Source organism: Xenopus laevis, chromosome 2S (assembly GCF_017654675.1).
Source record: "Xenopus laevis strain J_2021 chromosome 2S, Xenopus_laevis_v10.1, whole genome shotgun sequence".
NCBI classification, from domain to species: Eukaryota; Metazoa; Chordata; class Amphibia; order Anura; family Pipidae; genus Xenopus; species Xenopus laevis.
Genome location: NC_054374.1, coordinates 164204620 through 164230217, shown reverse-complemented (window position 1 = coordinate 164230217; position 25598 = coordinate 164204620). Strand labels below are relative to the sequence as shown.

Sequence of the window (25598 nt, the reverse complement as noted above, 5' to 3'; positions counted from 1 at the left end):
ATAAACCCAATAGGCTGGTTCTGCATCCAATAAGGATTAATTATATCTTAGTTGGGATCAAGTAAAAGCAACTGTTTTATTATTACACAGAAAAAGGAAATCATTTTAAAAACATTTTTATTAATTTGATAAAATGGAGTCTATTGAATACGACATTAATGAAAGCTCCATAATTCGTAGCATTCTGGATAAGGGGTTTCCGGATAACGGATCCCATACCTGTATTAAAATATTTTTTCTACAACTTGTCTCTAATGGCTGATAATAGTCAAGTTGGCTTCATTTAATGACCTATCACATTTATAGGCAGAATGGGAAAAATTTGATGTGCAGCGTGGCGTGCTGGTGTTCGTGCATACGCGTGTCGCGCAGCGTTCGCGCATGCGCTCTATGGTCCCCAGATGTTTGGAACCCGGTGAGCTCCCAATGCTCCAGTCCAACCATGTGTATGGGTTTTTGATCTTGACTAGTGATGAGGGAATCAGTCCCGTTTCGCTTTGCCGAAAAATTCTGCATGCAACAATTTTTTCTCACTCCAAATGCATTAAAGTCAATGGGTGTTTTTGATTATGGTACTTTTTTGTCTCAGCGACTTTTTTTCCCCAAATGCATTGAAGTTAAAGTGGACCTGTCACCCAGACACAAAAATCTGTATAATAAAAGTCCTTTTCAAATTAAACATAAAATCCAATTTTTATTTTTTATTAAAGCTTTCATAGCTGCTGTAAGCTCATTCACAAATCTCAGCTGTCAATCAAATATTGTCTGCCCCTCCTCTATGCCCTGGGCAATAACTTTCACTTTCCATTCAGCACTTCCTACATGTCACTGCTCTCCCCACATTCCCCCAATCTCTTCACCATTTAATTGTGTAACCAGGACATGGGGATGGACATCAGGTCCCCCATTCTGGTGCACAAACAAGATTCTGAGATGATACAAGACTTGTCTTAATAACAGTGTCCACAGAATGGCTCCTGCCTGCTTGTTATAATTATGAATTCCCAGACTGAAGGAAACAAGATTCAAATCATTTATACAGTGTAATTAAAGTTCATTTTGCTTGACTAATGTGATAAAATAGGATTTTTAATAATTTTTTTTGGGTGACGGGTCCCCTTTAAAGGATGTTTTTTCTTATGACGTCTTTTTTACAGGTGGCAAAGTGCAGAATTGTATCTAATAAATATCTAAGGACTTGTTTTTTAAACAATACATTTTTCATTTTTGAGATTACAATTTTTCTCAATATAATTTCTTGAAGAAGAAAAGTACCTGTATTCATAAGTATGTGTCGGGAAAATAAATCAATATTAGGCTGAAGAAACAGTTTGTAAATATTTTAAATCAGACCTTTTGGAGAAGGCTATTTCTGCCCAAGATTTCAAATTTGGTGGGTGATGTCATTACCATTGCTTTATTATAGGATGGCTTGGATATCCCAGGGGCTTAACTTTACATTTATCAGCATCTGCCACTTAGCTGCCCAGATTGCCAGTTAGTCAAGATCCTGTTGCAAGTGCCACATTCTGGATGGAATTAATTGGGCTGATAATTTTGTGTCATCTGCAAACACTGATACATTACTTACAACACCCTCCCCTAAGTCATTAATGAACAAGTTAAATAAAAGTGGACCCAATACTGAGCCCTGTGGGACCCCACTAAGAACCTTACTCCAAGTAGAGAATGTCTCATTAACAACCACCCTCTGTACCTGATCCTGTAGCCAGTTTCCTATCCACGTGCAAACGACTTCATTAAGCCCAACAGACCTTAGTTTAGAAAGCAGTCGTTTGTGGGGCACAGTATCAAACGCTTTGGCAAAATCCAAATAGATCACATCTACTGCCCCCCACTATCCAGAATCTTACTTACCTCATCATAAAATGCAATCAAATTAGTCTGACATGACCTATCCTTCATAAAGCCATGCTGATTGTTGCTCATAATGCCATTCACTAGGACAAAATGTTGAATGTGATCCCTTAACAAGCTTTCAAATAATTTGCCCACCACAGATGTCAAATGTACTGGCCTATAATTGCCAGGCTGAGATCGTAATCCCTTGTAATATATTGGAATGACATCAGATTTCCTCCAATCCATAGGGACATGCCAAATAAAAGTGAATCTGAGAAAAACAGAAATATAATTTAATATAATTTAGACCCTTCTAAAACCTTCTCAATGATCTTGATCTTCTCAATTCTTCATTATTCAAGAAACTCTCCCAAAAATCTACTGTAAGTGAACCTCCCCAATAATATAAGGCTTTTTGTTGGCATACTAATGGCTAGATCAAAGATTAGATGCTTTGCAGGGCCTATTTCTGACACCAAGTGGGACCATTTTATACCAGGGGTGATCTCAAAATTACACATTTGCCAGTACTTTGAACATATAATCACTTAAATCAATAAATATACAGTGCATCAATTATAGTGAATCAGTGGATCAATTATACAGAATTCTTTTCCGGATAAGTCATCTTTCAGTCATTTGAATAAACATCTTTAGGCTACTAGAAACATTTAAACACTGCAAGAAATCCCAAAGATGAAGAATCGTTTGTTAGGAAAATGGCGTATTTGGGAGCTTCAAGGATGAGGGTTTTCCGGACATTGTTAGATAATTGTATCCCTTCAGGCTGGTCGTTAAGTCTCGCGTCTAAGGCCGAATGAATTTCTAGGTAACGCAATAGATAGAAAGTAGGAAAATGTGTCCTTTGGTGCTAGTAGGAAACACAGAATGCTTTTGTTTAGGCTGAGAGCGCCGGAGGTTTGGAGCCAAATGCAAGATGTTAAATTGCTAAAATTTCCTAATAACAAACAGGTTTCAGACAATCACACAATGGCCGTGTGTGTGTCTGTATTCATATCATTGTGCCAGTGATTTATTTATTGTTTTTTTCCCTGTGATTAATAGAACTGTCTAGTTCTGGGACCAGCAATAGCATTAACCCCTTTCACACCACGGAACAATCAAGTTGATTTGGCATCTCCAAGAGCCTGAAGAATATTTGCTCTGCCTTCTGCCAAAGAACATTTCTTCTCCTCAAGGATTATCTCTGCACAGATTCATCTTCATTGAACCAAGGGAAGAAATCTCTCTAGTTAATGTTTAAAACTTGGCAACAATTGGATGAACTTAACTAATTGTTTTGCTCCCTTTCCCATTGTGTCATGAACAGAGCAGAGAAGGCTTGTCAGGCACTTATAGACATTCCCGTGGGAGTCCTAAGATAAGTGTTGCCATGGCTCCGGTAAAATCATCCCGTATTTCTTAATCATCCACCAAAATCCTGTTGCTTCTTTCCTATCACCTGCCCTTGATATTCTTCTGCTCCATGGGAGTTCATTCTGTAGGAAAGATATCTGAAGTCTGCCTCTCAACAGATTTGGCAATTTTTGCTACAATATATTGATGATATTTTTGCCATTTGATGATAGATAGATAGATAGATAGTAGTGATGGGCGAATTTGCGCCGTTTCGCTTTGCTGAAAAATTCGCGAATTTCACGCGAAATTCGCTAAACAGCGCCGGCGTCTCGTTTTTGACACCGGCGCCCGTTTTTGACGCCGGCGCCTGGCGAATAAATTCGCCCATCACTAATAGATAGATAGATAGATGATAGATGGATAGATAGATAGATAGCTAGATAAATAGATAGATAGATAGAGAGAGAGAGAGAGAGAGAGAGAGAGAGAGAGAGAGAGAGAGAGAGAGAGAGAGAGAGAGAGAGAGAGAGATGGTCCCAGATAGACTCTAGTTCAAGTAGGAAACAAAAGAAATGATTAGATATGTATTAGATATTTTAGTATTTAATATAACATATAATGCATACAGCAAACAATGAGCACTCATAAACACAAGGGCATTGCACCTTTGCTTTGTTTCCATCTTGTGTTCTTTGGTGCCAGTGTTGGTAACTTGAATCTCTGCACTTGACCAAAGTTCCCTAAAATGATCCTTTGTGCACATATTTAAAAGACCAGTGTTTGAAGATACTAAATTACGTGTTTCCCCATGAAAGGTTGTTGTGTGTGCTGTCCTACTATTCACCAGTGCATGGGAAACATTGGACTTGCCCTCATCTTCTACCTGCCCTTTGTTCTGATCTGCTGATATGGACCTCTGATTCCACTTAAATTGTGCAAGGCCTGACCATGACCTGTTCCTTGATCCTGTGGACCTGGGATTCTAGCCCTTGCTGTGTTTGCTATGATCTTGTCTGCATTCCTTTTCCTTGTCCTTATACCGACCGACTGGGATTTTGAGGAACCAAGTTTCTCTATCACAGAACAACTAAAGAGCAGTCTGTCCTCCCTCCTGTTGTTTGATTCCAGTCTCGTATCATGGAGCTACAATGGCACAATAAACTCCCTGTGTAAGACAACAGCAAGATGGCTGATCTGGCAATAGGCTTTCTCATTGGTCAATCTACTCTTGTGTCTGAAATTAATGTTTTGAGCAACAGCAGGGCAGTGGGACATTCTTTTGGTATATGTATTTTGGTATAAACTATATTTATTGCACCTACACAATTGGCAACGTTGTGCAATCTGGGAAAGTAAAAATACATATAAAGGCACAGCCGGGGTGTAAATTGAGTTTTACGGTGGGGGGTGTGTAAGTTGAGTTATAAGGTGGGGGGGGGAAGTGAAGGAAAAAGTGACTATAATCTAAAAATAATTTTATACTTTGTTTTTCTTGATTTTGAATTTCAGTAGAACAGAACTCCTTTTCTTCCCAAACTCCTCTGCTCAAGATAAATGACCCCCATGCCGTACGCTTACAGGCCCATCTTTTACCCTGACACATCAGCCCCTAAAATAAATGATAACTTCTGCTGCATGAATCTAGTCCCTCAGCAGAGGAAGACTTCGTAGCATTTCAGAGGTATAAATCTTCTATAGGATGCAGTTTGCATGTAATGGGCTCTATAAATTCAAATTCCTTGACCTCTCCATCTTGTCCATTAAGGGCTGTAACTCTTTGTACGGCTACAAATACTGCAGCTGGAGTTCAGCTCAACTTTCTGCTTCCATCTTGCTACCAGTGATTGCCGTTTTATATAGCAGCAACATATACTGCAGCCTTGTACAGAGATTATACATAATTTCCATCAGTCCCTGCCCCAGTGGAGTTTACAATCTAAGGTCCCCATCACAGTCACAGACACTAGGGGCAGTTTTATCAGGAGCCAATTTACCTGTCTGTATGTATTTGGGGTTTGGGGGGAACCCCAGAGGAACCTACGAGACATGGGAAAAACATACAGACACATTGAGATAGTGCCCAAAACCACAATCAAACTCAGGACCCCAATTGCTGAAAGGCAGGAGCGTTACTTACTGAGCACCATGCTTGAATAGCTTTTAGCAAAAGATCATCTAAAACAGGGTCATCTTTAGAACTGTATGGGCCCCAGTGCAAAACCTACATTAATGATTCCAGCCTTTGGCTATCAGTTTGCCTAGGAATATTTCTCCCTGGTCACTGCCTCGCCATACTACTCCCATATTTCCCTACTATGTCCATTTTGCACTATTGTCACCATCAAACCCTACTGTTGTCATCTTTCCCTACTGTCACTGCCTTGCCATACTGTCTCTATCTTGTCCTGCTGTTGCCATCTAGTCCCTCTGTCTCTTTCCAATTCTGCCTTCTCCAACTTACTCTACTGTGTCCATCTTTTCCTATTCTTACCATCCTTAGCTTGTATTACTGTTGCCATCCTGTCCTGCTGTCTCCTCCTCATCCAACCATCCTTATCTTGTCCCACTGTTTCATTTCCTGCTGTGTCGTCTTTCCCTACTGTCTCCATCTCTTCCTACTGTCTCCATCTTGTCCTACTGTCTACATTTTGCCCTATTGTCTCCAACTTGTCCCACTATCTCTATCTTGTCCTACTGTCTCCATCTTATCCTACTGTCTTCATCTTGCCCTTCTGTCTCCAACTTGCCCCACTGTCACCATCTTGCTCTACTGTCTCCATCTTTCCTACTGTCACTGACTTGCCATACTGTCTCTATATTGTCTCGCTGTTGCCACCTGATCCCACTGTCTCCTTCCCGTTCCACCTTCTCCATCTTGCCCTAATGTATCCATTTTTCACACTACTGTCACAGTCTTGCCCTACTGTCATGATCTTATACTACTGTCTCCATCTTGCCCGACCATCTATATTGTCTCCTGCCAACGTGTCCAGCTGTCTGCTTCTTGTCCTACCATCTCCAAATTGCCCTGCCCTTGATATCTTGCTATAATGTCTCTAATTTCTCTACTATTGCCATCTGTCTCCTTCTAGTTCTGCCATCCTTATCTTGTGCAGTTGTTGCAATTTGTCCTGCTGTCTCCAGCTTTCCCTGTCACTGTCTTGCCATACGGTCCTGAACTTGTCCTGCTGTTACCATCTAGTTCTACTGTCTCCTTCCAGTCCTACCTTCTCCATCTTGTCCTACTGTGTCCATTTTTCCCAACTGTCACAATTTTGTCCTTCTGTCTCCATGTTATTCTATTGTCTCCACATGGCCCTACTGTTGCTACCATTTCCTATTGCTGCCAACTTGTCCAGCTGTCTGTTTCTCCTACCACCTCCATCTTGCCCTGCTCTTGCCATCTTGTGCTACTATACCTGCTATACTAACCACTAAAGTATTGTTCTTAAGGGCATCAGGTGCAACTTGGTGGTGGGAAAAGTGAACTGCATGTGAAATACATGGCAAATTGTGTAATTTTTAGGCTTTATACATTGATAAACCATAGTAAACGTTACACTTTTGGTGACAGCATTTCCACTTTTTCCATTTGTACCATTATAACAGAGAGAAGCCATAAGGGAATGAAGTGACTGAGATACAAATAGTTAACTAATCTGTTGAACAAAGTCGTGGTGCATTAAATAATATAACTATATGAAAACCTTTAACTTAGGAGAAAAAAAACCCACAGTGTAATTTAAAGCATGTGTAAAAAATGCAAATATAAAAGAGGATTTGTGGCAACAGGAACCATTAAAGGTCTGAACATGTAATATATTAATTGCTATCTGGAATGTGTTTCCTCAGCAGAGCTGCTCATTAACAGTCTCTTTTATCATCTCACTGACAGGGATACAGTAAATTACATTCAGATCAACATAAAGAGCAGAATGTTCAGAATCCAGCGCTGATCTTATTAGATCTGTGTTGGACATGGGCCGGGAGGCTCCACCGATTTCAATTAATTGTCTCTGGGAAACAATGGGGCTTTAACTAATATTTCACTTATTAATGGTTTCTGTTGCCTTTCAGAATTGTGTCCCCCCCCCCAACAACAGACCCCACAAGATGCAGCTCAGATAAATGCTCAATGTTTGATTAGTGTTTTCAAAATATTTCACTTATTAACTAACAAATATTTGTATGTTTTTTGGAAATAAAAATAGATAGATAGATGATACATAGATAGAAGTAATTCATTCTGAGTCATAATGAAGCAAATGCCTTTAATCTCACAGTTATCCCTGAACACTTAACCACCGACAGACCCACTACTTGTTTAGGAACTTAATTATAGGAGGTCTCCAATGCTTTTTGTGATTGAAGCTTTTCCCTTGCACTGAGGAAATTGTGTTCCTTGAGTAACTTGTATATAACACAACTTAAATATACATAGTGTTGGAGCTCAGTTATAAGCAGTGGGTCATTGGGAGCACATGGCCCAAATTAGCACTCACCCCAAATCTCACCCTAATTGGTTGCTATAGCTCAGAACAAGGTAACAGATACATAGAAACATTGGGGTAACAGTCACCCTGCTATAGTTACAGGGGTACCCAGGGTACAAATCAGAACTCACCCCAAATCTCCCCCTAACTGGCCTTCAGGCTGGGCCCCCTTACCTCATAACAAGGTTACAGATATATAGAAACATTGGGGTAACAGTCACCCTGCTATAATTCTAGGGGTACCCAGGGCACAAAAAAGCACTCACCCCAAATCTCCCCCTTACTGACCTTCAGACTGGGCCCTCTTAGCGCACAACAAGGTTACAGATATATAGAAACATTGGGGTGTCACCCTGCTATAGTTCCAGGGGTACCCAGGGCACAAATAAGCACTCACCCCAAATCTCCCCCTAACTGACCTTCAAACTGGCCCCCCTTAGCTCATAACAAGGTTACAGATATATAGAAACATTGGGGTGTCACCCTGCTATAGTTCCAGGGGTACCCAGGGTACAAATAAACACTCACCCCAAATCTTCCCCTAACTGACCTACAGGCTGGGCCACCTTAGCTTATAACAAGGCTACAGATATATAGAAACACTGGGGTAACAGTCACCCTGCTATAGTTCCAGGGGTACCCAGGGTACAAATAAGCACTCACCCCAAATCTCCCCCTAACTGACCTTCAGACTGGGCCCCCTAAGCTCATAACAAGGTTACAGATATATAGAAACATTGGGGTGTCACATTGCTATAGTTCCAGGGGTACCCAGGGCACAAATAAGCACTCACCCCAAATCTCCCCCTAACTGGCCTTTGGGCTGGGTCCCCTTAGATCATAACAAGGTTACAGATATATAGAAACATTGGGGTAATAGTCACCCTGCTATAGTTCCAGGGGTACCCAGGGCACAAATAAACACTCACCCCAAATCTCCCCCTAACTGACCTTCAGGCTGGGCCCTCTTAGCGCACAACAAGGTTACAGATATATAGAAACATTGGGGTAACAGTCACCCTGCAATAGTTCCAGGGGTACCCAGGGCACAAATAAACACTCACCCCAAATCTCCCCCTAACTGACCTTCAGGCTGGGCCCCTTAGCTCATAACAAGGTTACAGATATATAGAAACATTGGGGTGTCACCCTGCTATAGTTCCAGGGGTACCCAGGTCACAAATAAACACTCACCCCCAAATCTCCCTCTAACTGGCCTTTAGGTTGGGCCCCCTTAGCTCATAACAAGGTAACAGATATCTGAAAGCAAAGGGTGCACTTTTATTTCATTGGGGTATCCTAGTCCCCCAGTTTAGGAACCAATGATTTTGATACCCAAGGCACTGAAACACATAGATTTTTTTAATTATATTTTAATAGACTTCAAGTCTGGGGTTGATAAGAATAGCTGTAAATATACAGAATTGCCTTGGACGGCAAAATGTCATTGTTTCCCCAGTTCCAAACATGCCTGTTCTTTAATGACCCATAATAATATGTTCATGCAAAGCCTATTGTCTCCTGTTTGGTGTTATGGGGGCACGTTGTTACTAGAAGGAACCTGGTTTTTGAGATGTTTGTAAATATTTGTGTGTTCCAGTTTGGATTCAAATTCCCAGACCAGTTACCTGCCAAACTGTTGTTTGTGACCTTTTATAACAGTCCTGCATTCAGTGAAAAAGAGAAAATTCACAGTATCATAAAGGTTCCTTCTATTCCCATTGACATTTTTGGTTTTGGGGGAAACATCCCGGCAGGTTGACTGCACACAACTGGTTAATGGAAGAATTCAAAGACATATGTTTCGTATCTGCTGCACACCAAAAGCAAAGCTGGGTTTTATTTTCTGGAATTTTAATGTTCACACATATTACATATGACACACACACAAGGTTGAACTTTCAAGTAAAACCGAGGTTATAAAGAAAACAGAAAAAAGAATAGAAAATTGTGAATTTGCCATGCAGGATATAACAAAATTATATTTTCACTGGCAACATATACAAATGGCGGAGACAGCGGGTGTTATTTCTACCTGATCCTTTCGGTGCTGGAAGAGCCTGCGAGTGATGCCGTGAATAATTTTCTTCTTGTCTCCAGGACACCGCACTTTAGGATGGAACTGCTTTCTTACAGGCTGTTGTTTCTCCTACTCAATGTAACTGAATGTGTCACAGCAGGACCTGGATTTTTACTGTTCTTATATCTACCAGGGAGCTATCTGGTTACCTTCCCATTGTTCTGCTGATGGGCCGCTGTGGGGGAAGGAAGGGGGGGTGATATCACTCCAACCTGCAGTAAAGATTATCAGAGCACGAGCAAGAGCAAGTCACATGACTGAGGGCACCCGGGAAACTGACAAAATGTCTAGCCCCATGTCAGATTTCAAAATTAAATATAAAAAAAAATCTGTTTGCTCTTTTGAAAAACAGATTTCAGTCTAGAATTTTGCTGGAGCAGCACTACTAACTGAGGCATTTTGAAAAAAATTCCCATGACAGTATCCCTTTAATTATATTTCCAACAATATTAATGAGATTGTTGGTGTATATCCAGTGGAGTAACCAGAGTTTGACGGGCCCTCTGGCAAAAAAGTCTGAGCGGCTTAGCTCAGTGCGATCCTTAATCACTCACCTGTAGAGAGTGGGAGGATGTTTTTGGACCATGAGGGAAAGTACTAAGCTGGTGGGAAAGTAGCAACAGTAGTAAAATCACTGGTTACCTTTAAATTCACCTTTAAGTTAACTTTTAATATGTTATACAATGCCCTATTCCTAGCAACTTTGCATTGGTCTTCATTATTTATTTATTCTTTAAGTCTTCCACTTCTAGTTCTTTCCAGGTTTCAATTGGGGGTCACTGACCCCGGCAGCTCTGTGAGCTTCCAATTTCATAATGATTATTACTTATAATTCCTTATCTTTCTATTGAGACCCTGTCCTATTCCTATTCCAGTCTTTCATTCAAACCACTGCCTGTTTGCTAAGGTAAACAACACCCAAACCAGCACAGCAAAAAGCTAAATGTTCAGAATTGTATGTACGAGCAAAAAAACATGATGTAAGGGTATATGTCATCAATATATCGGTACTCATTGTTCTTTATATCACTTTGTCCTGTGCAGACCCAGAGCCTTTTTAAATCACTTAAAGGGGTTGTTCACCCCTTTTTATTCGGCATAATGGGCGAATTCTCTTGTTTCGCTTCGCCGAGAAATTTTTCCAGTGAAAAGTCACAAATAATTTGTGAATTTTGGACGCACATCTGAAAAGTTGCTCGTGTCAATTGTGACACTGGCGTTAAAGTCAATGGGCGTACGAATAGTGTTGACGCACACTGTCCAAAATGGGGAAAAAAACAGTGAAAAATTTGTGAAACTCGATGCGCATCTGAAAAGTCGCTCACGTAAATTTTGACACCAGCAATAAAGTTAATGGGCGTAATAGTGTTGACGCGATGCGCTTTTGGTGCAAACAACTTTTCAAAATTTCCACAATTTATTTGCCGCAAATTTGTGCCAAGTGAATTTATTTATTATTCAGCAGCTCTACAGTTCAGCAATCCGGTTGCCAGGGTCCAAATTCCCCTAGTAACCATGCATTGCTTTGAATAATAAACTGGAATAGGAATAGGAGCTGACCTGAATAGAAAGATGAGTAATACAAAGTAGCAATAACAATAATTTTGTAGCCTTACAGAGCATTTGTTTTTTAGATGGGGTCAGTGACCCCCTTTTGAAAGATCAGAAGAAGAAGGCAAATAATTCAAAAACCATAAAAAAGAAAAAATGAAGACTATTATTGAAAAGTTGCTTAGAATTAGCCATACTATAACATGATAAAAGTTAACTTAAAGGTGTAACACCCCTTTATGGATCCAAAACCCTGTTTTAACTGTTCTTCAAGGTCAGGGGACAGGGGACAAGAGTAATTGGATTTGCGATTTCCAATTCCATGATAATCAATTACATGGCCAATCAGGTTAACGGCTGTCCCAGTTTTCTCAGTGCAAGACAAGGCAAATATGATGTCATTGCTGATGTCATATAAAATAAATGTCTATGTGGCATTTGTAGTATTGCATCTTACAGCTTCCTTCATGGAACCAAAATCAATCAAACAGGGAAATCAGCGTATTATTATTATTATTATTATTATTAACATGTAAGCATGTAAATATCAGTTTACCTTAAGAAAAAGAGAGTTTTTGCTAAACATATAATAAATAGCACTTCCGCACAATATTTCCTAGTTCCAAGCAAACGCAAGCCTCTTATTGGTAATGTTGGAAAGTAATACATTTTTTTCCAAGTATAAATTATTTAACCACAGTCTTCTTTCTCTGCCAATATTTTCTTCTGCAGTTTTTTTTTTTTTTTGCAATAACCAGCTTATTAAATCAGGATTTGACTCTTTAGTGAGGTCATATTCTTCAGAACCGTTTGTTGTGTCATCGTTGTGGGTAATGGGGAATTTTAATCATCTCATCCCTCTGATTTTATTGGATTTCACAGTGAGCGGTCAATAAAATAACATTAATCTATGTGGGGAGCACGGGAGTATATAAAAATTGAATTAACATCATGCCATGGTCGATGAGTGACATCACACCAGCTTTTTGTTACTAAATACAAATAGTTAGACTCTCAGCCATAAAGCAGGACAGGACTGCTGCTTACAATGGGGATAAGATAGGATCTGTGCAGCCACTGGGACAGAATGTTCTGTTATACAGATAGCTAGAATCTCAGCTGCCATAAAGCAGGACAGGACTGCTGCTTACAATGGGGATCAGATAGGATCTGTGCAGCCACTGGGACAGAATGTTCTGTTATACAGATAGCTAGAATCTCAGCTGCCATAAAGCAGGACAGGACTGCTGCTTACAATGGGGATCAGATAGGATCTGTGCGGCCACTGGGACAGAATGTTCTGTTATACAGATAGCTAGAATCTCAGCTGCCATAAAGCAGGACAGGACTGTTGTTTACAATGGGGATCAGATAGGATCTGTGCAGCCACTGGGACAGAATGCTCTGTTATACAGATAGCTAGAATCTCAGCTGCCGTAAAGCAGGACAGGACTGCTGCTTACAATGGGGATCAGATAGGATCTGTGCAGCCACTGGGACAGAATGTTCTGTTATACAGATAGCTAGAATCTCAGCTGCCATAAAGCAGGACAGGACTGCTGCTTACAATGGGGATCAGATAGGATCTGTGCAGCCACTGGGACAGAATGTTCTGTTTAACAGATAGCTAGAATCTCAGCCATAAAGCAGGACAGGACTGCTATAAATAATTGCAATATACCACACTGAGATAATGCATTATTCAGCAAGAAGATAACAAAAATCTGATGCTAACAGGGTTTTTTCAAGTAAGATCAGGGCCCATCTCAGTCATACAGTGCCATGCATTCTTCCTTACTTGGTGTTTTTTGCACAAGGAGGGGACTTTTTTTCTTTTATTTTCTGTAGATGTCCAATAACACTTTAGCCTAATGTTTTGTATATTAAAAACATAGTCATTTCTATATTATTATTATCTTATTAGTATAAGCGGTCATACCTATAATTTAAATAAAGATCCTCTATAGACTCAGTGGTGCCTCTAGTGGTGAGATGTATCAGACGCTGTGATGTTTGCGTTGGTTTCAGAAAATGACTTCTTTGGAATGTAAGCTCTGCGACATGGGAAAATGCCTCGAGGTTAAGAGAATTTCAGGCAGAATGACTTTATAGCTAATAAAAACAAATATGACATCATATATTATTATGTGAAGATGATAAAACGCCTGTATAACTAAATGTATTGTTTGTCACCAAAACCCCTTGGAATAGACCCAAAAACACAGCATTGGGAGCATCAGGAAGAAACACTCTGAGCAAAACCTGTTTTTTTTGCAAACGCCCATTAAAATGACCTTAAAACCCTTAAAGTTGTCAAATATTTATACAGATGCATCAATCACCCGATGTAACATCTCTGAGTCCCTGACATTCCCTGACTCTGCCACTTGGTGGGATTGGAAGTTTAATGATGATTAATGACTTATTTCAGCATCGCTAAGAACATGAGCAATTGAGATGAATGTTTTTTAAGGCTGACTGAGAAGGAGACAGTTCCGTGTTGATCCTCTCGACCTGAGCTCTGCACAGACAGACAGACAGAATTCTGTTGGGTTCCCCCTTTATTATGAGCTCCATTTGTGTCTACGTTGGTGAATGGTGGCTCTGCCAATGGTGGGATTTGTTCTGCACCTTATTCCAGTTTAAAACCCAGTTCAAGGGAAACCAATAAATACATACAGTATATGGGTATTGACAGCGTCAGACTGGGAGGGGTCTGGGCCCATCGGGGTTGCCACATTAGGGGCCAACACAAACCTGCTCAGCGCCCCAACACCCCCTCAGCCAACTTCAGGGACCTCACTCCCCTCTCACCCAACTTCAGGGCCCCGACCAGCCTTTCCACCAACTTCAGAGCCCCAATCCCCCTCAGCTGATTTTAGCGCCACAACCCCCCTCAGCCAACTTCAGGGCCCAAATCCCCCTCTCCCCCCCCCTTCAGGGCCCCAACCCCCCCTCAGTCAGTTTAGGGCCCCAACCCTCCTCAGCCAACTTCAGTGCCCCGACCCCCCTTTCCACCAACTTCAGAGCCTTAACCCCCCTCAGCCGACTTCAGGGCCTGACCCCACTTTCCGCCCAACTTCAGTTCCCCAACCCCCCTCAGCCAACTTCAGGGCCTCGACCCCCCTCTCCACCAACTTCAGGGCCCCAACCCCCCTCAGCCAGCTTCAGGGGCCCTGAAGCTGGCTGAGGGGGGTTGGGGCCCTGAAGTTGGCGGAGAGGGGGGTCGAGGCCCTGAAGTTGGCTGAGGGGGGTTGAGGCTCTGCAGTTGGTGGAGAGGGGGTTTGGGGCCGACCCCCCTCTCCGCCAACTTCTGGGCAGACAACTCTCCTTTATCCACCCCCCACCACTGACCAGTAGGTACCTGCTTTTTTCCATCGATTGGGTGGGAAGAGAATACAGAGCGCCAAGTGTCAGGCAGGTGGGAGCAGATCTGGGCAAAACCAGCCTATCGGGTTTATTTAATGTTTACATGATTTTCTATTAGACTTAAGGTATGAAGATCCAAATTATGGAAAGATCCATTATCTCTAAAAGTCCAGGTCCCTATCATTCTGGATAACAGGTCCCATAACAGGTCCCATACCTGTATAAAGCTTGCCATAGACTCACTAGCATCTACTTCTCATGTGACACTTGGGGGTGTTCCAGGACACCTTGCCCCATGCTTTGTACAGAAGAAATGATTTCCTAATCTCCCAAATGAATCGTCACAAGTGTCGGATGAAACCGTAAACAGAAATGTCTATTATTTTTATTAAAGGAATGTGAATATGCGGCTGGTTTTATGCACAGCCGCTCTGTTTGCAAGAATTTAATTAAGGGAAATTAAAAATGAAATTAGATACACAGAAATGGTGCCAATGCATTTGCTCTTTGATGCTGCTGCTTCATACAGATGTTGTACCTCTACATTTAGCCGAAGATACACGGGACAGGACGGGACAGGACGGGACAGGACGGGGTTCCCACAAGCATTTGGTTTTGTACTTTGGGAGCCCTTGCCTTTCTCACAATTATTACTTAGACCATAATGCCCAACATTTGGGAAACAGAAAGAGGGACAAAAAGATTTGCCACGCGAAGCGCATTGAAAATGATGTCACCAAGCTAATTTTTGTGACCACACCCCCTAATTAACAGGTTACTTTTACAAAATTAGGCAGGTTATGAAATTTTGAACACATTTCTGTGGTTTTTATGTGTAATTACAGTTTTGCTAATGAAGGTGAATTGCCCTTTAAGCTATGAGTCTAAATTCTCCCAAGAGACCTGCTTATCTTAAAATGATACAAAAGTATCTAGGTATCTATTCTGGGCTCTCTGCCAAAAGCCAATTAAGTTAGAAACGCTGTATCTTTTTCTGGCTGTTCAGTGCAGGAGATCAAAGAGAAAGTCGGGACATTTCAGTAACAATCCAGGACTGCGGGCTTAACCGCCAAAATCAGGACTGTCCCACGAAAAACGAGGTATGCTTAGACTCCCACAAATACAATTAAAGGAAAGATAGTTTTTTGGAAATCTACCAAAATATTATTTCACCCAAAAAAAAACAATATACATATTGTATATACATACCAGTCAGTTAAAAAGCCCCTCAGTGACTTCTAATATCCTTATAATTTACAGTAGGGGGTACATTATCTCTTATACATGAGTGATACTCAGAGTTCCCTGTATAACTCAGCCTGCAGCCTTGTGCCTTTATATGGTCACAGAACAACCCCTCAGTGACTTCTAATATCCTTATCATTTACAGTAGGGGGTACATTATCCCTTATAATACACGAGTGATACTCAGAGTTCCCTGTATAACTCAGCCTGCAGCCTTGTGCCTTTATATGGTCACAGAACAACCCCTCGGTGACTTCTAATATCCTTATCATTTACAGTAGGGGGTACATTATCCCTTATAATACATGAGTGACACTGAGAGTTCCCTGTATAACTCAGCCTGCAGCCTTGTGCCTTTATATGGTCACAGAACAACCCCTCAGTGACTTCTAATATCCTTATCATTTACAGTTAAGTGTTATGCACGTTGATATAGATTTATTTACAAGTACAAAACATGTATTACCGGTAGGTCAGTATTCAACAAGATATTTTATGTAATTATTCCAACTCCAGCGAATGAGTAAAGGGTATTAGATTATTAGTTGTCAGTAATGAAGCCTTTATGATCCTTTTCTATTTAAGTGTAAGACAGAGAAAATCCCATTATCATTGCTATAAAGTGGTTGAGGAATTTGTATTAAGGAGAGTTTAATCAGCCCCTGCTCCTGCAGATGGTCAGCTGAATGTGTAACACTGCATTGTGTTGTGTTGTGTTACCGGGGCTCCTAACAACAAGACAAAAGAAACTCATTCATCACTTTCTGTAACTTCAGGATCAGCAGATTCCAAGAACAGCAAATATTTAAAGAAAACCCTGGTGGTAACATTGGTCTCCCGAGTCAAACACCCAGAAAAAATTCCAAAAGAGAGAAAAAGCACTTGTACAGTGACTGGAATAGCAATAATATACTATAACATCTACTGATGTGTATGAAGGGTTTCATTAGCCAGGTCACAATATATCTAGTAGTTATAAGTCTCAAGTGAGTGCACTTGAAAACGTTCTACCACTCATGATCTTAGTAATGTTTGGCAGGGGATGAGATATTATCAGTAAACTTACGGAATGTAAGTTCTATGTTCTGGGGTATTATACATGGAATTGGCACTGTATTTATCGTGCTGTGTGTTCTGGGGTATTATACATGGAATTGGCACTGTATTTATCTGCTGTGTGTTCTGGGGTATTATACATGGAATTGGCACTGTATTTATCTGCTGTGTGTTCTGGGGTATTATACATGGAATTGGCCCTGTATTTATCTGCTGTGTGTTCTGGGGTATTATACATGGAATTGGTACTGTATTTATCTGCTGTGTGTTCTGGGGTATTATACATGGAATTGGCACTGTATTTATCTTCTGTGTGTTCTGGGGTATTATACATGGAATTGGCACTGTATTTATCTTCTGTGTGTTCTGGGGTATTATACATGGAATTGGCACTGTATTTATCCTGCTGTTTGTTCTGGGGTATTATACATGGAATTGGCCCTGTATTTATCTTCTGTGTGTTCTGGGGTATTATACATGGAATTGGCCCTGTATTTATCTTCTGTGTGTTCTGGGGTATTATACATGGAATTGGCACTGTATTTATCTGCTGTGTGTTCTGGGGTATTATACATGGAATTGGCCCTGTATTTATCCTGCTGTGTGTTCTGGGGTATTATACATGGAATTGGCACTGTATTTATCCTGCTGTTTGTTCTGGGGTATTATACATGGAATTGGCTCTGTATTTATCTTCTGTGTGTTCTGGGGTATTATACATGGAATTGGCACTGTATTTATCCTGCTGTTTGTTCTGGGGTATTATACATGGAATTGGCACTGTATTTATCTGCTGTGTGTTCTGGGGTATTATACATGGAATTGGCCCTGTATTTATCCTGCTGTGTGTTCTGGGGTATTATACATGGAATTGGCACTGTATTTATCCTGCTGTTTGTTCTTGGGTATTATACATGGAATTGGCACTGTATTTATCCTGCTGTGTGTTCTGGGGTATTATACATGGAATTGGCACTGTATTTATCCTGCTGTTTGTTCTTGGGTATTATACATGGAATTGGCACTGTATTTATCCTGCTGTTTGTTCTTGGGTATTATACATGGAATTGGCACTGTATTTATCCTGCTGTGTGTTCTGGGTATTATACATGGAATTGGCACTGTATTTATCTGCTGTGTGTTCTCTCTATAAAATATAGATCTTCAACATACCTGGTATTTTATGGGCCCAACCGTTCAAAAATTATCCAAACGTACTTTGGGAAAGAATATGTCTGTGACTGAATACTTGTTTTCCTTATTTTTAAATTTCTTTAATGTAAAATATGTACAAATGACACGTTCATAAAATAGTATAGAACACCAATATAAAAATATATTGTAGAAACCATTTTATATTTTGCCTTTAGCATTCTTTTTCCATACAAACTTAAAGCTGTTTTTCTCTTACAATTATAATTATATATATTTATTCTTTTATATAAAAAAAAAAGGTAGAATAGAGGAAAGGCAAATGCTATATTTATAAATATCTCTGTATGTTCTGCATACAAAAGAAAATGTGTACATTCGCCGACAGTTGTTATGGGAATCAGATGAGATGGTTGTAACCAGAGTGGGGTGGGTCGGGGTCTGGTTGAAATTCCCCAGAATGTAAACACAGTTCAACGTGTCTCTTCTTAACTCTTTATTATAGAAGGTTTTTCCAGTTGGAATGGCCAGTCCAGAATGTTTTCAGCTGGGAAGATTTCAGAAGCAGTTTGTCCCTTTTGGGTCACCCCCAAGAGAAGCTGGACCAAGAGTATTTACATTATAAGGTGTGTTTTGGTATGAGCCATATTTCCTTATGTAAGAAGTTCTTTCCATGACATGATGGTATGATCCAAAATAGGTCACATAGTAGACACGCCCATTATGGGGAACCCATCAGGTAGACTTCTTGTTACAGGCCCCACCAAGAGACTCATCAACTTCAATGTATCACATGGTAAATCTTGATCCACCGTAGCCCACTTAGATATGAGGAACTCCTTATGGAACCTACTGGGGTTCAGTACACTTACAAATAATTGGGTCCCCTCTTCTCCTGTAACAAGATCCCCCTTTTGAGATCCATTAAGGTCCACTTCAACTTCCGTTTTGATATTTTTTTTTTTGCATTTGGCACCTAATTGAAGAAAAACAAAAAACAAAATCCAATCTGAGACCATTGGCAGATGAACCACAGGGAATTCTGGAGACGGCAGTTGCTTTTTGCCTCCATGGCTCACCAGCTGGCCCGGGAGGAATCCAGAAGCCGTCTCTTCCAATGACGGACAGTGCTTTGTTGCCGTGTTGGTTTGCACTCCGAGCAGAGCGAGCACCCCAGGGTGCTTCATTTGCACACATACCGCTCCACAGTCCTTTCACATTTTTTGCAGGTCACATAGCAACACCAGTGGTATTTACACAGGCACCTCTCCACCACTTTGTCCATGTATGGGTTGTAGCCCCGCCCACAGCACATTAAATCGCAACTGTCGCTACCGTTGGACGTTTTATTGCATTGCCTGAAACAGAACAAAGAGCATTAATTACTTAACATTTACAAATGGCGGCAGATGCATCAATGTCATCTATATAAAGCTGCTTCATCATTGCTAATTACTTAATGAAGCATAGGCTCTAATGCTTGTCCTTAGATGCCTCCTCTCTAAGGAAAGCTCACATGGAGCTGAACCTGCTGGCTACTACAGAACTGTATGAACTGGATCTCTCTGTACTACATAGGGACAGGAATGGCCCCAGTGTTACAGGGTTGCCAGGTCTAATTTTCAAAACCAGCCAAAGTCAGCTACAAAATCAGCCGAAAACTAGCCGAGAGGCACTTGAAAAGTGGCCCAAAAATAGCACAATATGTGCAGTGCAAAAAGTCTAAAAAATAAATGAATATAAAAGGTATGGAACAGGTTATCCAGAATACTTGGAACCTGCGGTTTTCCAGATAAGAGATCTTTCCATAATTTGGATCTTCATACCTTAAGTCTACTAGAAAATCATGTAAACATGAAATAAACCCAATAGGCTGGTTTTGCCTCCAATAAGGATTAATTATATCTTAGTTAGGATCATGTACAAGCTACTGTTTTATTATTACAGAGAAAGAGGAAATCACTTTGAAATAATTTGGATTATTTGGATAAAATGAAGTTCATGTGAGATGACCGTTCCATAATTCGGAGCTTTCTGGATTACGGGTTTCTGGATAACAGATCCCATACCTGTATATTAAAATATAGCCTTTTCCAAATTTTTCCATGAAGCAAAATGGGACAGATTCGCCCTTCAGCAGGGGTGTAAATACAGAGGGGGCCCAGGAGGTTTAGGGGCCCCATAAGGTCCTAATACATATACAATTTCAATAGGTCAACCTCTAGACATTTTGGTTGCCAGTAAATTTTTGGCCCAAAATTGTCTGAAATTGAGGAACGCCACCAGACGGGAGACTGCGGTAACTCCTGACCTCTACACTATTGTAATCTTACATTAAAATTGGCAGTTGGCAAATTGTTAAACAAAAACTACATTACCCAACATGCATTGGGAGACACAGAAACCAGCCTGGGCTTTCAATTAGCAGCCCATTTTGGCTAGAAAAACCGCCAACCCTTCAGCTCACCCGTATATATTAAAGGACAATTATATTAAAGTTGTTATTTTAAATGCAAATTGCAAAGGAAGAAAAAACAGGGATTTAAAGGGTAACTGTACCCAAAACCAATTTCTTTTCACAATGGTAGAAAATGTCATTCTAAGCAAATTTCCAACCGGCATGCATCAAAAATTCTCAATCGTTTTACATTGTTACACAACCAGAGAACAGAAATGTATACATTTTATTGTATTAAAAAAAAACAGTTTTGGGCTTCTAATTAAATGGAAACTGCCATCATGTTTCCTGGTAATCATGTGATACATTCTATTTCCTTTCTAACAGGTTACAGCAGTCCTGCTTTGCTTTACGGCAGAGATTCTAGACCTACACTCAAGCTGATCCTATGTCATGTGATAACACTCCTCTGTTTCATTAAAGGGAAACTGTCATGGTAAAAAAAAAAAATTTCAAAATGAATCAGTTAATAGTGCTGCTCCAGCAGAATTCTGCACTGAAATTCATTTCTCAAAAGAGCAAACTGATTTTTTTTATATTCAATTTTGAAATCTGACATGGGGCTAGACATATTGTCAATTCCCCAGCTGCCCCTGGTCATGTGACTTGTGCCTGCACTTTAGGAGAGAAATGCTTTCTGGCAGGCTGCTGTTTTTCCTTCTCAATGTAACTGAATGTGTCTCAGTGGGACATGGGTTTTTACTATTGAGTGTTGTTCTTAGATCTACCAAGCAGCTGTTATCTTGTGTTAGGGAGCTGCTATCTGGTTACCTTCCCATTGTTCTTTTGTTTGGCTGCTGGGGGGGAAAGGGAGGGGTGATATCACTCCAACTTGCAGTACAGCAGTAAAGAGTGATTGAAGTTTATCAGAGCACAAGTCACATGACTTGGGGAAGCTGGGAAATTGACAATATGTCTAGCCCCATGTCAGATTTCAAAATTGAATATAAAAAAAATCTGTTTGCTCTTTTGAGAAATGAATTTCAGGGCAGAATTCTGCTGGAGCACTATTAACCGATTCATTATAAAAAAAAATGTTTTTTCTCATGACAGTATCCCTTTAAGTATCTTTTATTTTTTTTTCATGGAAATACAACAATTGAGTTTTTTTAAATGGCATCCCCACTCTTTACCAAGACCCAGAGCCAGCTTTCCTCTAGTGGAGGCACTTGACAGAAGACTAAGTAGGATCATTCAAAATTCCAATGCAAACGAATCTCATGTCTAGGTCTGCTCGTTTGGAATAGATTCTATAGTAAACAGCTGATCAACCTTCATAAATGTTCCTAGAGAAGATACAATAAGACTGTAGCAAGGGAAAGCATAATGCATAGTCATGGGCGAATTCCAGTGATAAATTTGCGAAACCACCGCAAAAATTCGCCGGCGTAAAAAGAAAACGGACGCCAGGGTCAAAAACGAGACGCCAGTGCCAATTCGCCGATTTTCCACTGTTTCACTAATTTCGCGTGTAATTCGAGAATTTTTTGGCAAACCGCCCCAAATTCGCCCATCACTAATAATGCATCTACATTTGCACAGTATCCCAAGCACACAGTGGGTCTCAGTACTAACAAAAGCTATTAGCCATATAAGTGACGTTGTCTTGGCTTCAGAAAACCTTAAACTGACAAAAACATTTTATTTTTTAATTCTTTGTATGGGGCAGTTGAAATATTCCTAGAAGTTAAAAGTGGCAGCCCTGAAATAAGAGCACGAGTTGGTGGACGTATTGAATGAAAGGTAAGTCAGAGGGGGCACTAAGGGGGATCCCTGCCCCTCACTAATGTAATTATGAGCCGGAAGCCGTTTTTCTCTCAATCGCAGCCTCACTCGGAGCCTTGGGGGGAAAGGGAATATTTGCACATGTTGCAGAGCTGTCAGATTCTTGACTTTCAATAGCAAAAATGTTATTAGACCTTGTACAGTTTCCAAAAACATTCTAATTTCAATAGCGTTATCTCCCATCTCTGTCTAACAATTTCCACCTTCCCTCTGACATTCCCTGCAATGTTCCCCGTGTCCTCACATACAGTAACACATTCTAGTAGTGTAGCACTTAACTCTGCCAGCAAGACATTCAATCCCAGTGTGTTCAAGTACAAAAACATGGCTAAAAACTCACACATAAAGAAGGAATAAACCCTTAAAATGGATTTCTACTGTCGGCAGAACACTGGGAAAGAGTTGGAAGGGTTACTGTCTGCTCTGCTTTCATTTCCCTACAGAAATAGGGATTGGTAGCACTAGATAGGTACCTTATATATAGAGACAAGAGGAAAGTGTTGGAAGGGTTACTGTCTGCTCTCTCTCATTTCCCTACAGAAATAGGGATTGGTAACACTAGAAAGGTACCTAATATATAGAGACAAGAGGAAAGTGTTGGAAGGGTTACTGTCTGCTCTCTCTCATTTCTCTACAGAAATAGGGATTGGTAGCACTAGATAGGTACCTAATATATAGAGACAAGAGGAAAGTGTTGGAAGGGTTACTGTCTGCTCTCTCTCATTTCTCTACAGAAATAGGGATTGGTAGCACTAGATAGGTACCTAATACAGTATATAGAGACAGAGAGACCCCATAAAACTATGGCAGCATAGGTATTCCCCTGTACTAAGCACAATTCAGCAGGAACAGTCTCCTAAGTTTGCTCATAGTCTGTACTGAGAGATCCCATAAAACTCTGGCAGCATAAGTATTCCTCTGTACTAAGCACAATTCAGCAGGAACAGTCCCCTAAGTTTGCTCATAGTCTGTACAGAGAGATCCCATAAAACTATGGCAGCATAGGTATTCCTCTGTACTAAGCACAATTCAGCAGGAACAGCCCCTAAGTTTGCTCTTAGTCTGTACAGAGAGATCCCATAAAACTATGGCAGCATAGGTATTCCCCTGTACTAAGCACAATTCAGCAGGAACAGCCCCTAAGTTTGCTCTTAGTCTGTACAGAGAGATCCCATAAAACTATGGCAGCATAGGTATTCCTCTGTACTAAGCACAATTCAGCAGGAACAGTCCCCTAAATTTGCTCATAGTCTGTACAGAGAGATCCCATAAAACTATGGAAGTATAGGTATTCCCTGTACTAAGCACAATTCAGCAGGAACAGCCCCTAAGTTTGCTCATAGTCTGTACAGAGAGATCCCATATAACTATGACAGCATAGGTATTCCCTGTACTAAGCACAATTCAGCAGGAACAGCCCCCTAAGTTTGCTCATAGTCTGTACAGAGAGATCCCATAAAACTATGGCAGCATAGGTATTCCCTGTACTAAGCACAATTCAGCAGGAACAGTCCCTAAGTTTGCTCATAGTCTGTACAGAGAGATCCCATAAAACTATGGCAGCATAGGTATTCCCTGTACTAAGCACAATTAATGGAAGTTAACCAGAGCTTATTACCTGGGAACAATTTCCCTTTTAACAACAAAGTCCATTTAAGAGTTTAATAGTTACTGCCCTTTCACACAGGCGCTGGTGTCCTTCAATCTATTGCCAGAGAATTCTGATCTTTCATTTGCTGATTCAAATATTTATTGGTGGGATAAAATCAAAGATAGGCACAAGGCTAATCTCTCAACACTCCCTTACACTTCTGATTAACATGAATTCAGCCTGAGACGAGTGCAAGGCGAGCGCAGTGGGGGGACATTTCAACCCTCCTGGGGGGGGGCTATATTTAGTAGACTCTGGGGAGAGTTGGCTGTCAAAGGAAATATCAAGTGAATTTTTCCATTAGGGTGACTCCTGGGAAAGGAAACAGTCCCTTTGATATGAGAAACTTTGTGACGGCGAATCAACAACGCAAGTGATTAAAATATTTTAAACCTGGATAACTTGGTTAACGCACAAAGGGGAATCTGCTGGCAAATAGTTACCGATTGAGTAGTATTTGTAGTATTTCTTGCTGTAGCTGCTTTGCTGTCAGAGGAAGTCAAATTTATTATATTGCTCCATTAATAATCAGATGTCATTGGTCTGTGACCACCATGGACCCTGTACAGAAGGGAGATCTGTAGAGCAGCAATTACAGGTTGAGAGAGCAACATTTAATACCACTACAACTACAGAAATTGTACATTTTTTACTCATGGCATAGCAGGGAAGTGTGACTGTGGGATAGCAGGTATAGTAGGGAGAGATGGTGTCTATAGTAACAGTGGATAATAGTCTCTGGGAAGGGAGTGTGACTGTGGGATAGCAGATATAGTAGGGAGAGATGGTGTCTATAGTAACAGTGGATAATAGTCTCTGGGAAGGGAGTGTGACTGTGGGATAGCAGGTATAGTAGGGAGAGATGGTGCCTATAGTAACAGTGGGATAATAGTCTCTGGGAAGGGAGTGTGACTGTGGGATAGCAGGTATAGTAGGGAGAGATGGTGCCTATAGTAACAGTGGATAATAGTCTCTGGGAAGGGAGTGTGACTGTGGGATAGCAGATATAGTAGGGAGAGATGGTGTCTATAGTAACAGTGGATAATAGTCTCTGGGAAGGGAGTGTGACTGTGGGATAGCAGGTATAGTAGGGAGAGATGGTGTCTATAGTAACAGTGGATAATAGTCTCTGGGAAGGGAGTGTGACTGTGGGATAGCAGGTATAGTAGGGAGAGATGGTGTCTATAGTAACAGTGGATAATAGTCTCTGGGAAGGGAGTGTGACTGTGGGATAGCAGGTATAGTAGGGAGAGATGGTGCCTATAGTAACAGTGGATAATAGTCTCTGGGAAGGGAGTGTGACTGTGGGATAGCAGGTATAGTAGGGAGAGATGGTGCCTATAGTAACAGTGGGATAATAGTCTCTGGGAAGGGAGTGTGACTGTGGGATAGCAGGTATAGTAGGGAGAGATGGTGCCTATAGTAACAGTGGATAATAGTCTCTGGGAAGGGAGTGTGACTGTGGGATAGCAGATATAGTAGGGAGAGATGGTGTCTATAGTAACAGTGGATAATAGTCTCTGGGAAGGGAGTGTG

At 40.8% G+C, this 25598-nt stretch overlaps 1 protein-coding gene across 1 annotated transcript in view; it reads right to left on the bottom strand.

The window, feature by feature from the left end:
* Positions 1 to 19122: 19122 nt before the first annotated feature.
* The window catches only part of wnt11.S (Wnt family member 11 S homeolog), a 49850-nt gene continuing 43374 nt past the window's right edge, over positions 19123 to 25598 (bottom strand). Inside the window, 1 exon segment of the mRNA NM_001093610.1 lies at positions 19123 to 19526. Within this exon segment, the coding sequence (NP_001087079.1) occupies positions 19352 to 19526 (175 nt within the window). The 3' untranslated portion in view covers positions 19123 to 19351.